Source organism: Globicephala melas, chromosome 17 (assembly GCF_963455315.2).
Source record: "Globicephala melas chromosome 17, mGloMel1.2, whole genome shotgun sequence".
Taxonomy (NCBI): domain Eukaryota; kingdom Metazoa; phylum Chordata; class Mammalia; order Artiodactyla; family Delphinidae; genus Globicephala; species Globicephala melas.
The window spans coordinates 34,802,735-34,818,429 of NC_083330.1; the positions used below are offsets into that span (position 1 = coordinate 34,802,735).

Here is a 15,695-nt window from a genome sequence, read left to right on the forward strand (position 1 = left end):
TCCTAGTCAAGGATAAACTCTACAAGGATCAATAACATAATGTGGCCAAAGTGCTTTCTGATACATTAAATTTTTATTAGTAACATATTTCTATGGCTCAAAAATCAATATTAATGTAAAAAATATATGCTTAGAATTGTTACTCCAATTTCTGTGCCAATCTACCATGCCCCACTTCAGAGATTTCCACTTAAATTACTATTTTTTTAATCCTTTCAGTGTTTCTTTAGCCTGGTACAGGTAATATATACCTGTAATATGTAATACACATATTCTTTTTTTCTCCATCTTTCATACAAAAAAAGGGAATATGGGGCTTCCCTGGTGGCGCAGTGGTTGAGAGTCCGCCTGCCGATGCAGCAGACATGGGTTCGTGCCCCGGTCCGGGAAGATCCCACATGCCGCGGAGTGGCTGGGCCCGTGAGCCATGGCCGCTGAGCCTGCGCGTCCGGAGCCTGTGCTCTGCAACGGGAGAGGCCGCAACAGTGAGAGGTCCGCGTACAGCAAAAAAAAAAAGGGAATATGCCTTCCTCATTCTTCATCTTGCTTTTTTCACTTTATTTTATATCTTGGCAACCTTTCCACAATGGTACGTAGAGTTTCCTCATTTCTTTTCCAGCTGCACAGTGTTCCAGTTTGTGGGTATATCACAGCTTATTTTGGTGATTTTAAAATATTAAATTTTAAAATGCAAATTCTTTGATACTCATCCCATTAGAATTGAAGTCTATGTTCCTTCACCTTACGTGCAGGTGTTTGGACCAATAGAGCATGGCAGAAGTGACACCATATTTGACTTCTTTTTTTTTTTTTTTTTTAACATCTTTATTGGAGTATAATTGCTCCACAATGGTATGTTAGTTTCAGCTTCACAACAAAATGAATCAGTTATATATATACATATATTCCCATATCTCTTCCCGCTTGCGTCTCCCTCCCTCCCACCCTCCCTATCCCACCCCTCCAGGCGGTCACAAAGCACCGAGCTGATCTCCCTGTGCTATGCGGCTTCTAAGACTAGGTCATAAAAGGCCATATGGCTTTCACTTAGGTCATCTTGTGTTCAGGCATGTCTGATAGTTTTAATAATAACCTATGTCCTCATTAGGGACTGGCAGTAAATATAAATACTACTTTTTTTGAGCAAGGCAAAGCATTCTATACAGAGAAACAGGATCCCTGAATTCTGTAAACTTGGAAAATGGTTTTCTTATAAATAACTTTGTATTAATTGGCAGAATCCATACAGCTCAGTAGAAATCAATGTTTATTTGGGAAATTCCTATGGTCTAAGATTAATAACTCAGGCGTCTGTGAAAGTCTTCTACTTTAAATCTGCTCACTATCCCTTCTACGTATTGCTGTTCCTCTGGATGGTGAATCTTAGCACTTTAATCTCTGAAACTTTAAAACTTCACATGTTCAAATGATGAACTATTAGAGGCTTTCTTGTATACTGTGTTTTGTTTTTTTTTTTTTTTGCTGTACGCGGGCCTCTCACTGTTGTGGCCTCTCCCGTTGCGGAGCACAGGCTCCGGACGCACAGGCTCAGCGGCCATGGCTCACGGGCCCAGCCGCTCCGCGGCATGTCGGATCTTCCTGGACCGGGGCACGAACCCGCGTCCCCTGTATCGGCAGGCGGACTCTCAACCACTGCGCCACCACGGAAGCCCTGTATACTGGTTTTAAATCCATATTATGGATCTGTGAAGCTTAACTATCTCAACTTGACAAAGCATAGGAGGAAAAAATATTTTGCCATTGCCTTTAGAAATACATGCTTTGAATAGAATGCCCTGACTGGTCATGTGGCACATACAAATACTTCCTATGGAAGAAAATATTATTGCACGCTAGTTGGTCTTCTGATGCTTAAAAGAGCCATGTAACACTCCTTAATGTTCAATAATACTGTCTTTGCAATTTTCAAAAGGGTATTGGAAGAAATAGAAATTTAAGTACAAAAGGGACATTGGAAGTAAAAGAATGAGGTAAAAAAAGATAATCATCATCTATATTTTAAAGTCACAGATATATTCTCTTAGGTGTATCCAGATTCCTTATCAAGAACAACTGTGTTATGGAATATAAAAGCGAAAGGGAACACACTACACCATTCCTTCTCAGGTGGAAAACTGAGGCCCAGAGATGTAAAGTAACTACTCTGAGGTCAACAGCTAGTAACTGGCAGAAAGAATTCAAGTGTCAGGTCCCCCAGGCCAAACTACACCTGGTGGCAGATCATTTCTGAGACTATACAGGGATTTAGTTATATAATGCTTGAGAAACACATGAAGACCAGGAAGAGGAGATACACTTTTCACTTCTTTTTCACATATTTATTTTTATTCTTACAAAGAAAAAGAAGTTCACTTTATAACAGCAACCAGGGAAAGGAAAAAAAATCTAGAAAAGTGCCAAAGCAAAACAAACTCTGATGCACTCCCTACTCAATCCACCAAAAAAAAGTATGGAAGTTCTCTTGAAAGAATAGCAGGCAGAATGTGTTCCCTTTTAAGAACCATTAAAGGGTTGTCATTCTCAGGTTATGCAATATCTCTTCATCCTTATAAAAATGGAACTCATAACAGCTGAGTGTAAAGCTGTACTCAGGCTTGTCTGCTTTTCCCCAAAGTGGAAGGATTAGCATTTCCATTGATCACTTCGCAGACAGTAGCTTACTGCCTTCAAATATAGTTATGAACATCCGTCCTGCTAACTCTCCTCTCTAACATCTCAGCTATCTAGCTAACATCTGTATGCATCTGGCAAATCTTGCAAGATTTTTACAGAATGCTCTGTCCTAGAAGTTTGACATTCCTGAAAAGAGTTTGAAGAATCCTTGGAAATAAATGAGAAGCCGAAAGCATCATCACCCACTACAGTGAAGTATTACCATACATATAATAAATAATTGTTGAATGAAATGTACTCCTCAGGCCTGATCTCTCCCCAGACTCCAAACTTGCACATCCAATTGCATACTGGACATTTCCAATTGAATGATGACTAAAGGTATTTCAAACTCCACTTGTCTGAAACAAAATATTTATTTCCACTGTCCTTCTCCTCACCACCCCCGCAACACACACCCAACTCCTTCTGTTTGCCCATTTTAGAAAAAAGTGCAATTTTTTACCTAGCTGTTTAGGTCATTTTTGAGATTTGTGATTCCTTTCTTTCCACTGATTCAATCCATCAGCAAGTCCTTCTGCTCTATGCATAAAATATGTCCTGAATCTAACCACATTTCACTGCTTCCATCACCTATACCCTGGCTCAGAACAACATTACCTCTTGCCTATTCCACTGTAACAGCCTCCTGATTAGTTTCATGTCTTATTAGCCTCTTATCATTATTCACCCAATAATTCATTCTCCAAACACCAACCAGGATGATCTACTTAAATGTAAAACATTTAATATCTCGTGTCTCTCGTCTGCTCCAAGCCCTTCATGGCCTCCCATTATCCTCCGCACACAATCCCATTTCTGATGGTGGCTTACAAAGCTGCCATAAAACTTGTCACCCACCATCTGCCTCTACAAGGATGAAGTACTAGCCACTGCAGTTGCTGACCTTCAACACACCCTGAAAGGAGTTCACGGCAGAGATCAGGAATGAGGCACTATGTTCCTTGGGAAAAACTGGCAGAACAGGCCTTCAGAGAGTTAGGTATTTTCCAGAAGATATTATGAGCCCAATTTTTTGCATCTTCTCATATCTAGAAAAGCACTAAAATCATTAAAGGAGACATCTGCTCCTCATGACTAGCAGCAACCTTCTGCCAAAATGTGTGCTTGATTGCATGTACCCCTTTCACTAAAATCACATATATACTGACCTCCCACCTTACCTCTTTGGAACAGTTCCTCAGAGGTATCTGAGGGGCTGTCTCCCAGCCTATATTTCTCATTTTGCCCCAAATAAAACTTAACTCATAACTCTCACATTGTGCATTTTTTCAGTTGACAAAGCTCTCCTGGACTTCCTAGTCTAGTCCTCTAACTTCTTCTACCACACTCCCCTAAGTCACCACACTCTAAACAACTGTCCTCCTTGTTTTATAACAGCATGTTTTGTGCCTGTTGTTCCAGCTGCCTGACACACGCCTCCCCTAAATCTTCCAACAGCTGATTCCAACTCATTTTTCACGTCTCTGAGCAATTGTCATCTTTGAGATATCTTTCCTGAACACACTACCTGAAATACTCCCCACACCACCATTTACTCTATCCTCATGCCCTGCTTTATTCTCTTCACTCTCTGGAGTTATAATCCTTACCAAGTGTATCTCTCACTGAAATGTAAGCTCCCTAGCATCTGGAACAGTGTAACAGGTGCTCAAATATTTGAAATGATAACTGACTGAATGAAACATTTCTTGATTAATGTTTTAAAGATGTTTGGTAGAGCCAGGAAAAATGTGGGCATTATAAAATAGAATAAAAGAATCATAGAGCTTGATGCCTGCTGAATAACAGAAAAGGATTATAATAGGAAATGGGCTTGCCATAATATTGGAAAACTGGAAGCAGATATACTTCAGCAACGTTTGGGCTCTATTTTCCCTTCATAAGGATGTGGTCTCACTGAAGGAGATTTTGATTCAAGAACAATTTTGTACAACAAGTATCTACTGTACAGCACAGGGAACTATATTCAATATCTTGTAATAAACTATAATGGAAAAGAATCTTAAAAAGACTATATATATATAGTATAACTGAATCACTTGGCTGTACATCTGAAACAACATTGTAAATCATTTGTACTTCAGTAAAAAACAAACAAAAAAGTACCATTTTGAAAAAAAAAAAAAAAAACTCCCTTAAATGGAGCATCAGCTTTAGCACACAGCACAGTATCAAGCTTCCCTACTTTCTCAGTATCACAGCAGGTCCACACCCATATTGGGACCTTCACGGAGCTTCCGGTAGCAGCTCTCAAATATGCTGCATCTACTTCCACTCATTGTGACAAACTGGTTTCTAGTGGGTTTCAGAAACCTTGGCAAATATTGATAAAATGAGAATTTAATTTAATCTTACAGTTGGTTGTGCATATAGTGTGGGTCCCTGGGTCTGCATCATCTCTTCCTGCCGGTCCACAGCCAATCTTAAACTCTGCAAGGATGCAAGGAGGTTCCGAAATTTAAAAGACTGCCCAGGGCTTCCCTGGTGGCGCAGTGGTTGAGAGTCCGCCTGCCGATGCAGGGGACACGGGTTCGTGCCCCGGTCCGGGAAGATCCCACATGCCGTGGAGTGGCTGGGCCCGTGAGCCATGGCCGCTGAGCCTGCGCGTCCGGAGTCTGTGCTCCGCAACGGGAGAGACCACAACAGTGAGAGGTCCGCGCACCGCAAAAAAAAAAAAAAAAAAGACCGCCCAAATAGATTCAAGGACTCTAACTCAGTGCAATGGACTGAATGTTGTGTCCCCTCAAAATTCATATGTTGAATCCTAACCCCCCATTAGGAGGCGGGATCTTTGGGAGGTAATTAGGTCATGAAAGTGGAGACCTCATGAATGAGACTAGTGCTCTTATGAAAAGAACCCATAAGAGCTCTCTTGCCCTCCTCTGCCACATTAGGATACAAGGAGAGGTTGTGGGTCTGCAACCCACGCGTTCTCACTAGACACCAAATCTGCTGGCACCTCCATCCTGGACGTCCCAGACTCCAGAACTGTGAGAAATAAATGTTTGCTGTTTAAGCCACCCAGTCCATGGTATTCTGTTATAACAGCCTGAACCAGGACACTCTAGTGCCTAGTAAAACTCTAGTCTAGTGTAGAACATAGTTCCAAGTGAAATAAAACTTTGCCTCACTTTAAAGTAAGGCACCATTTTTAACTTTCGATTTCTTCAGGTAGAGGATCAGTAAAAATATACTTTATTTATTGTACAATTTCTAAGAAGTACAAAAGTTCATATTAAATAACATCTCTCAAACCGGGAGTCAATTTATTTTCTAGTCACTGAAAACATTTCCTCAAGCAACTTCGAATTTACACACTTTTTAAAGTGAAACAAGGTGAAAAGGAAATGGCAATGCCTTCTAAACTGCAATTATGTTTCATAGGAAATCTAAGTGTGTTTCAGAATAAAGGAATATTAACCTCTTCATTGAAGTTAAGTTGCTTTGAGGTAATTTTACAATTAAAATAAATGCGCATTAGAGTATTACATTAGATGGAAATGAACAGTTCTTCAATTCTTTAAAAAGGATTTGAATATAAACATCTTTTTTTTGAATTTTATTTTATTTATTTTTTACACAGCAGGTTCTTACTAGTTATCCATTTTATACATATTAGGGTATATATGTCAATCCCAATCTCCCAATTCATCACACTACTACCCCCACCCCCACCCCCCTTGCCGCTTCTAAACAAACTCTCACTAAGGTCACTAATAACCTCCATGGCACTAAGTTCAAATGACATTTTTTTAGACCTTATCTATTTGCTCTTTCTTGTAGCTTTTGACATGTTTGACCACCCCTTTCTCGAAGTGTTTTCTTCCCCTTGATTCTGTGATATTACAGTCCCCTGGCTTTCATCCTACCTCACTGGAAGACACTTATCAGCCTTTTGGCAGGCTCTTCTTAACCTGACTGCTCATTAAATTTGGGAGTTTCTCAAAGCTTTGTCCTAGGCTCTCTCTTCTTTTATGTTATTCTTTCTCCCAGAGTGGTCTCATATAAAGCTTCCCAAACTTTTTCACATTTTGGTACACAGAGAAAACAACAATATTTGTATAGCTACTCAGAGCTGGAGGCCACTGGACTAAAGGCTTCTGCTACTCCAAGGACTGAGAATAATCCATATCTTAACACATGTATGTTCTATCTCGTCACATTCCGTGGAACACTGATGGGGCTTTGGGAAACTCTAAATCAAGATCCATGTATTTGGCTATCACCAATATGTAAATAACACAGGTTTATATTTTCAGCCCAGATCTCATTTCTTAGCCCTACACCTGTAAATCCAATTGCTTATCTGACATCGCTTCTTGGATATTTGAAAGCACCTTAAATGTATCATGTCTAAAACTAAGCTCATGATCTGTATTCTTCAAAACCTAGTCTTCTTCTGGTGTTTTGCCTCAGTGTAGGCAATCACACCAAGTTGTAGAAGCCAGAATTCTAGGAAATATCCTTTCCACCTCCCTCTCATTCCTACATTCAATCTATCATCAACCCCTCTTCAGTAATTCTTAACATCTACGTATCTCTCCACTTCTACCACCACCTGAGTCCAAGTTATCATCACAGTTTATCAGATTTGTCCAAATCATTATAGTAGCCACTCAAAGTCATCTATCCTCATCTACTCTGGCCCTTCTCTAATTCATTCTCTAATCAATAGATAGAGTAATTAAAAAATAATAAAAGATCTAACCAGATCATCCCTTTGCTTAAGGCAAAATTCTTCAACATGACCCATCATCCCTGCATGCACTGATTAATACTTATTGTTCTGGTCATCTGTTGCTGCAGAACAAATCACCCAAAAACTTAGGGCTTAAAACAACAATTTAATATTAGCTTTCATGATTCTGTAGATTGTTCAGACTCAGTTGGGATGTTAATCACCTAGAATCTGCCATGCAGGTGCAGTAAGAATTTGGCTTGGCTTGGAGTCATCTGAAGGCTCAAATGGGCATCCAAGATGGCTTCTTCACTCACATGTTTGAGGGCTGGTCAGGCAACCCTCTCTCCATATAGCCTCTGCAGGTGGCTAGTTAACGGTTCCTCAAAGCATGGCAGTCTCAGGATGTTCAAATTCTTATATAAGTCACTTTCCTCAGAGTGTACTTTATAAGAGACCAAGGCAAAAGCTGCAAGACCTCTTGTGACCTAGTCTCCGAAGTCATTCAGCTCTCTATTATCTTATTCTGTAGGCCAAAATCAATCACAATGTCAGCCCAGATTCAAGAGAAAAACTATCTAAGGACTTGAATATCAAAAAGCATAGTTCTAAGGAGAGTCTCTGGAGAATATGAACCACACCAACCTCTCCACTCCCATTTTGCAGCACCTTCCCTATTGCTGTTTCTACTTTGACCACACTGGCTTTCTTTCAGTTCCTAGTACTTACTATACTCTATCCTGCTAAAGGCTTTTGCACATACTTTTTTTGTTTTTGCTTAGAGTGTTCTAATCCCCTCCTTGCCAAGCTAACTACTGCTAAGCATTCAGAGCTAAATCAAGTCTCAGGAAAGCCTTTCCTGACCAGGTTAAATCTTTTCATTATATACTCTCACGGCGCTGGATATATTTTTAGCACTGTCCTCATCCCCACTGCACTTTTGCATTTGTTTGAATGATTATGTAATTTATGTCTCAATATCCCCCACTAGACTGGAAGAGGAGCCATGTCTGTCTTTCCCTTCTTACCACAGAGCTTGGCTAGTACTCCAATATTTATTTGCTGAATAAATAACAGAAACAAAGTAAGCAAGTGAAACTATCTCTGTATAACAAAGTACTCTTTTCCCTATAGAATTATAGTGAAGTAGATAATCACATTCCCATATTCAATACATAATCAGACAACTCAAATATAAACCATTTTTCACAGATGACATCTCATAAATTTAGAGGTCATATTCATTTGCCACATCCTTCCTATAAAATTAGCAGATGTATAAAGAAACCAAACAAATATAGCCAAATTGTAGGTTTTGTGGTATTTTTTCCAACCTCCTTTCAAATGAGCCTAAAACTCTCTTTGATTTTAATTTCTATGATTTAACAAAAACTGACAAATATACCAAATGGGGCACTGTGATCACAGGAGAGGTGATGTCCTCCTACTCTATGCAGGAATCCAGTACTGACAGCAAAGACCACTAGAAGCATTCCACTTAGAAACCCAGGAGGATTTGTTACACAAATGAAACCAGATGCAAAATACTAACTGCTCCCCCACTACATTATCGATAACTTGTCTATAAATAAACACTCCATCAACTTTCAATTTGAAGTGGAATATTTCATCTTGGGGTGGGATCTCACATTCCTGTTCTTAGAAGGTTACACAAATAGCGAAGAGTTGAATTGGAGAAAATAGTCCCTAGTTATGGCTATTAACCACTTCTATGAAATTTTTTTAATGTCTGGGTAATTATAGATTGTAATTATCATAAACCAAAGTTCTTTCCCAAAAAGTACATTCTATTTCTGGTCTTTTGAATCCCAAGCTTCAACTCTACTGTTGTCAACTACTGAAAATATTTGGTCTAGTGACAGACTGTTTCTTACATTCTGAAATGATTCAACTTATTCTTTTTCCTCATGTTCCATGAGGGCATGGATTTGGTTACTCTTGTTTTCCTAGAGCAGTCTCCGGCACGTTGTCCCACCTGATGAATTACTGAATGAGTAATTAGCACTGTTCTTCTAGAATCAGATCTTGTGTATTTACTCAAAATATTTATCAAGATTCTTATTTGCTATTTATTAAGAAAAGATATTTTGCCAAAAATGCCTTTTACTTCTCATTTATGCTTCTTGCTTCATATGCCATATGCCATGAAATTAGTGTTTCTAATTATCTAACCTGTCTCATTCACAGTTAAGAAAAAAAAAATTGTTCTACAATAGGCAGAAAGAGCTTTTTGCTAAAACATTGTTACAAACAAGACAACAGACCCAAAATGGAGTCACTTATGCCTCTCTCAGAAATGGACTCTTAACCCAATCAATCAGGAATCTCCTGATCAGCACTAGTGAGGTCATCTGCCTAATAGGCTCCTGCCATCCCCTAAAGAAAAGTGACCTTGCCACAACCAATCCACATTTTGCTAGTATAACTTCCCTGTCCCACTCCCTTCTGCTTATATGAGTCTTTAATTTTGTACAGTTCCTTAGAGCTCCTTTTTATCTGCTAGGCGGGATTCTGCCTGATTCATGAATCACGAAATAAAGCCAATAAGATCTTTAAAATGTACACAGTTGAATTTTGTTTTATAACACATTGAATTTCTTTGGTAAAAGTTTTCTGGAATGAAACTTCTTCTTCTTAGTGGCTGAGCTGAAACTTGTACCATATTTTGTGCTTTGAGAAGTCTTATCAGAATAACAACTATTTGGCAAATGATAAAGAAGTCTACAAGCAGGTCCGTGAGTATGACCATTTTTGTGGGATAATTTAGCCACTCTCTGACTAAAAATAAAAAACACAGATGCAAGATAGAGAGCATGAAAATCTGTTATGGGACAGTTTCTTAAATCTAAATTCTGTCTCTCAATAAATCATCAAATATTTTGTCTTAAAAGGGTGAATTGATGAAATTGAAACAGTCATTAAATAAGTGTTTAAACCTGTTGTAGACCATACAGTTTAGATAACAGTAAACACATTAACATCAAATTTGCCTTTTAAGGAAATTCCCCCAAGAGGTGTCCTCTGACACGTGTTTAATGCTGACCAACAAACATGACTTGTGGGTTTTCTATGGGTGAGTATCTGTACCATTTTGCACCTTATTTCTCAACTCATTAATCACACTAAATTATTCACAGCTAAACATCCTTTTCCTTTGTCCTGCTTCTTGTTAAGTGTGGATTAAGATCTAGATTGTTGCTTTTCAAGTTATAAAGTATTAAATGGAAATTTTAAATACTTGACAAGTTCGACCTGCTCTACAGCTGCTCCAATTCCAGACTTGAACGTAGAAAAAGTTGTGCTACAGGAAACAGGATCCACCCACATTTTCAAAGGCATTAATGTTTGCCTCCTTGGGTTTTTAAATGTCTCACATTCAGCCAAAAAGGAGAGATGCATTTAACCTACATTTGCAAGTACCATATTTGACCAACCTTTTCACTGCTCTAAGTGGTTTTTTAAAGTCTTGCCTTCCATTTTCTATAACTACTGACTCCGCCTTATTTCTACTATAGGAATCAACTAAAAGGCTTAGAACAAGGATAGATCTTGGAATAAATTGAATAGTTTGGTAAATAGATTTCCCCCTTCTTTCTTCAGACCCCATTGCCATCAAATCTTTCTTGATTCCATTTTACGAAGAGAAATAAATAGAAATATTTATTTTATTAACTTGGGTTACTTTTAAAAGTCAATTTCAATCTCACTCAATGCACTCAATCTCACTGCATTTTTGATATGCATCAAAAATATTCCATCTTCTCTTCTATTCCTCATTTTACCACTAAAACTAACACATACTCCTTACAAGTAGAAGCAATAAGGAAGGGCAGAGATTTCAGACATGTTAGGAATATTGATTAACTCTTCTCCTTTTGCTAAGGCAATTCCCTGATTGAACAGACTACTGGTGGGTGAATGGTAGAAAATGCATATTTTTCAAGCTAAGCCCTTTCAAGGACAGATGCCAAGGTGAGCAGTACTCCTGGTTTCTCAGCAACGTGGAAGAATTTGTGAATGACTGTGAAAGATTTGCACAACCATCCAGCTGCACTTAGGAGCTGCTCTAAAACAGCAAAGCCCAACCTGGGAAATTCATGTCACATCCTGTACCCCTGGGTCAGAAGTGGTGAAATACACACACACACACACACACACACACACACACACACACACACCAACAGCAGTGGATAAGACACGGTGCACACACACACACACACATCCCATACCCGTGGGTAAGAAGGGGCGAAATACACACACACGCACACACTCACACACCCCACACTACACCACGAGAAAGCCCTGCGGTGAAGCTCTCAGGCAGGCAGGCTCTGCTTCAGAAGGCACAGTCAGCATCCCTCTCTCCCAGCCCAAGTGAGAGGCTGGCCTCCGCCTCAGAACTCCCTGGTCTTTACATCCTAGGCTTTTTCTTACAAAGTAGAAAGATCTATGCTGGCCTTACCTCTGGGGCTGCTTTCTTGTAAGTATGGTGGGGCCGTGGGAGTGACATTTCCAGAATGGGATGCGGAGAGCAGAGGCGAGCGTTCGTCCACCCCATCAGCAGCCATGACTGCAGCAGTGGCGCCGGGGCCGGGGTGGAGGCTGAGTCTGGGGTTGCGGCTCCGGTTGGAGGCGCTGTTAGTGCTACTGCCGCTGCAGCCGCCTCCGGGAGGACCCGGGATGTGTCACAAGGTAGGAGGCGGGCAGGGAGGGGGGATGCGGGATCGAGAGGCGGGGAAGAGAAGCGCGCTGGGAAGCACGCCTAGGGGTGGGGAGCGGATGAAGAAAAAAAAAAAAAGAAAGGGCCCGGGAGAGCTGGGGGAGGGGAGAATGGGAGGAGCAGGAGCCCTGGGAACTTAGTAGGGCTGACTGGGAAACGCTGGGAGGGGAAGGTGCCAAGTAACCGAACGCAGAGAGGAGGTAAGTGGGAGGGAGGGGTTACAACTCTTTCTTCTTTGTACTTCACATTTCCTTAACTATAAGGAAAAAGAAGAGTGAAGGGCAGCCTGAAAGGGGGCAAAAGGCCTGTGGCTTGATTACAGGAAAACTACAGCAATCACAAATCCAAGTTTAACTCCTCAAGAGAGGAAGAGGAGTTCTTTGCTGTCAAACTTCGCAGCAATTATATAAAGAAAACTTATTCCTAGGGTTATCAATTCCTTCTCGAGGGCTGCTGCTTTTGTTAGGAAATCATTTTTCAACATCTGTTGTCTAAGAGGACGTAAATTTTTGTATGAGCAGTGCCATTTCTTGCTTTTCCTTGTTAATTTTTACATATCTGTTTGGCACTCTAGTAACTGTATCTTATTGAAACTATGCATAGTGTGTTGGTTTTTACAAGTTTAATTTAACAAAATAGGTTGTCATTTTAGTTTTGTTTTTGTACTGTATTGTCCCTGACACATATATGATAATAAAGCTTATGAATAATGTAAGACAAATAACTATTTTCTTTAGTAATGTCTTAAAATAATCATTCACATGTAAAACAGTATTAAAAACAAGCTAAGTACAGTTCTCATCTTGCTTTTTGTGTTTATTTTTTTCTTTTCTTTTTTTTGGTGGCTTGCTAGAGTGGTTTTAAAATCAAAGTTTTGAACATGCCCAGATAAAAAAATGCAATGGGAAAATAGTCATGGTCTCAAACCGATCATTTTTCTGCAATAGTTCTTTGAGTCATTCATCACATATTATCATGTGATTACTGGTCTACACATATGAATAGGGGATGGTCCTGGTCTTCAAGATGTCTGTTATATAGCGCAGCCAAAAACAAACCAAAAATGAGGCTGGTAGTCTTTAAAGGGTCTGGAGATTTAAAGGGGCATGAGTAAAAGCAAACTGTAGACATTTGAAACTACCTCTTATATTACGTGCCCTCTGAAGATACTCTTTATTCTGAAAATTCCATTTAGGCACCAGCTGGAAATCCTAAGGGAAAATCAAAGAATAATGTTTTCTATTATGCAGCATCCTTTGTGGATCAGTAGCATCAGGAGACAACACAATATAAGGATTCCCAGGGACTTCCCTGGTGGTCCAGTGGTTAAGACTCCGCACTCCCATGCAGGGGGCCCAGGTTTGATCCCTGGTCGGGGAACTAACACCTCACATTTGGCAACTAAGGCCACACACTGCAACTACTGAGCATGCGTGCGTTCTAGACCACCCGCACCCCCACCCCGCCGCACTCTGCAACTAGAGAAGCTGGCACACCACAACAAAGAGCCCTTGCCCTGCAACAAAGACCTAGTGCAGACAAAAATAAATAAATAAATAGGATTCCCATAGGATATAATCCAAGGGCATTTATAGGTCTCTAGGAACTTGGAATGTGAGGGGTAAAGATGTAGCACTCCCTGCAAAAGTGAACAATTTACAAAAGAAACAACAGTGTTTTTACAGTTGCAGCCTAGAAGCTATTGAGATAAAGAAACTTTTAAAAAGAATCAACAAAATCCTATTTCTATACAGTTAGCCCTCCATATACATGGGTTTCCGCATCCACAGATTCAACCACAGGTGAAAATTTTTTGCAAAAAACAATTTCAGAAAGTTGCAAAAAGCAAAACGTAAATTTGCCATGCTCAGGCAACTATTTACATATCATTTACATTGTATTAAGTATTATAAGTAATCTAGAGATGATTTAAAGTATACAGGAAGATATGCATAGGTCATATGCTGTACTGTGTAATACTACGCTATTTTATGGAAGGGTATCCAAAGATTTTGGTATCCTTTGGGGGTGGCGGGGAGATGGTGGTCTGGAACCGATCCCCCAGGGATACGGAAGGACAAAGGGCGATTTTATTGTCCTATCCTGTCACCTATCACACTTTATTGTAGCAGTGTATTTACATTTCCATTACCCACCCACCTTTTATCCCCAACTGACTTTGTGAGGTCAGAAACCAAATCTATCTCATTCACTATTATATCTCCAGTATCTAACACAATGCATGACACATTAATAAGCACTTGATAAATGTTTGCCAAATAAATAACAAATGAGTATATGAACAAATCCTACACAGTCCCAGAATCTTACTAAAACAATTGTTAACGGGAAGAAAGTTAAGAGCATTTCTTGACTTTTTGATGAAGATGAGAGTTTTGCCACCTGACTATTTTATTGTTCCATTTTATCTTTACAGCTAGACTTTCTTTATTGCCCAGGTAATAATGATCAGTATAAAGGTTTTTTTTTTTTTCATTCTTTACTTCTTTATATGACTTCTCTATTAATTTCAGAATTCAATTGAGGGTGATACAGTTAATGGGTATATTGAGATTATATTTGCAACAATGCCAAATTTCACAAAAAGTAAAAAACTTATTAGATGAGTATCACTTCATTCTAGTTTAAAGATAATTCTATAGTTTATGGTTACTCAGTAAATGTTAAATAATACTGATCAATCTAAGGCCTTTTATGATTATGATACTTTGCCATCACTATTCATTTTCACTTTTGGAATAATTGTATGATTAAACAGATAATGTATGAGCTAGTAAGAGATATATCTTACTACTTACTTAAGCTGCTTAAACTACAGTTCCAGTTATCTACTACTAAGTAACAAATTATATCAAAACCCAGTGGCTTAAAATAATGTGATTTGTTATTTTTCATGATTCTGTTGGTTGACTGAGTAGACATTCTGTTGCTCTTACCTAGCCTTACTTAGGCAGCTGCATTCAGCTAGCAGGTTGGCTGGGGGCTGGGCTCAGCTGATGAGACAGCTTGGATGGCCACGAGTCTCTCTCCATATAGTCATTCAAACAAGGCTTCTTCACATGCTTAGTAGTCTCAAAGCAGTGTTCTAAGAGGGCGATTGTGGAAGCTCTGGCGCCTCTTAAGATCTAGGCTCTGGACCTCAAATAATGTTACTTTCACCACATTCTTCCACCTCCTTCAGCCTGCCTCCTGCCCAAAGAAAGCTGGAGGCCCAGAGACCTCTTTTCATGGTCAAAGGTAGTCACAAGGCCAGTGGAGGAATAGATTCCATATCTTCATGGATGGAGTGACAATGTCACAGTGCAAAGGGCTGTGGAACACAGGAAGGCATGATTCATTGCAGGCCATTACATAGCAAGCTACCATAGTCTATCCTCTGGCCACAATGGTTCATGTCCCTCTCATGGGCAAACTACATTTGCCCATTCCTAAGACCCCAAGGTCTCATTTAATCACCAAAGTCATGTTTGTATATCTTGTCACCTAAATCAAGTACAGGTGCAGACAAAGTTCCTTGGGTATGATTCCACAGGTTCAGCTCCTTGGGTACAGCACCTG

At 39.7% G+C, this 15,695-nt stretch overlaps 1 protein-coding gene across 1 annotated transcript in view; it reads right to left on the reverse strand.

Annotated features, from left to right (window-relative positions):
- Positions 1 to 12,084, reverse strand: part of PIP4P2 (phosphatidylinositol-4,5-bisphosphate 4-phosphatase 2) — an 85,980-nt gene extending 73,896 nt beyond the window's left edge. Inside the window, exon 1 of the mRNA XM_030862861.2 lies at positions 11,859 to 12,084. Coding sequence (XP_030718721.1) covers positions 11,859 to 11,964 — 106 coding nt within the window. The 5' untranslated portion in view covers positions 11,965 to 12,084. The remainder of the gene's footprint in view (positions 1 to 11,858) is intronic.
- Positions 12,085 to 15,695: the final 3,611 nt, after the last annotated feature.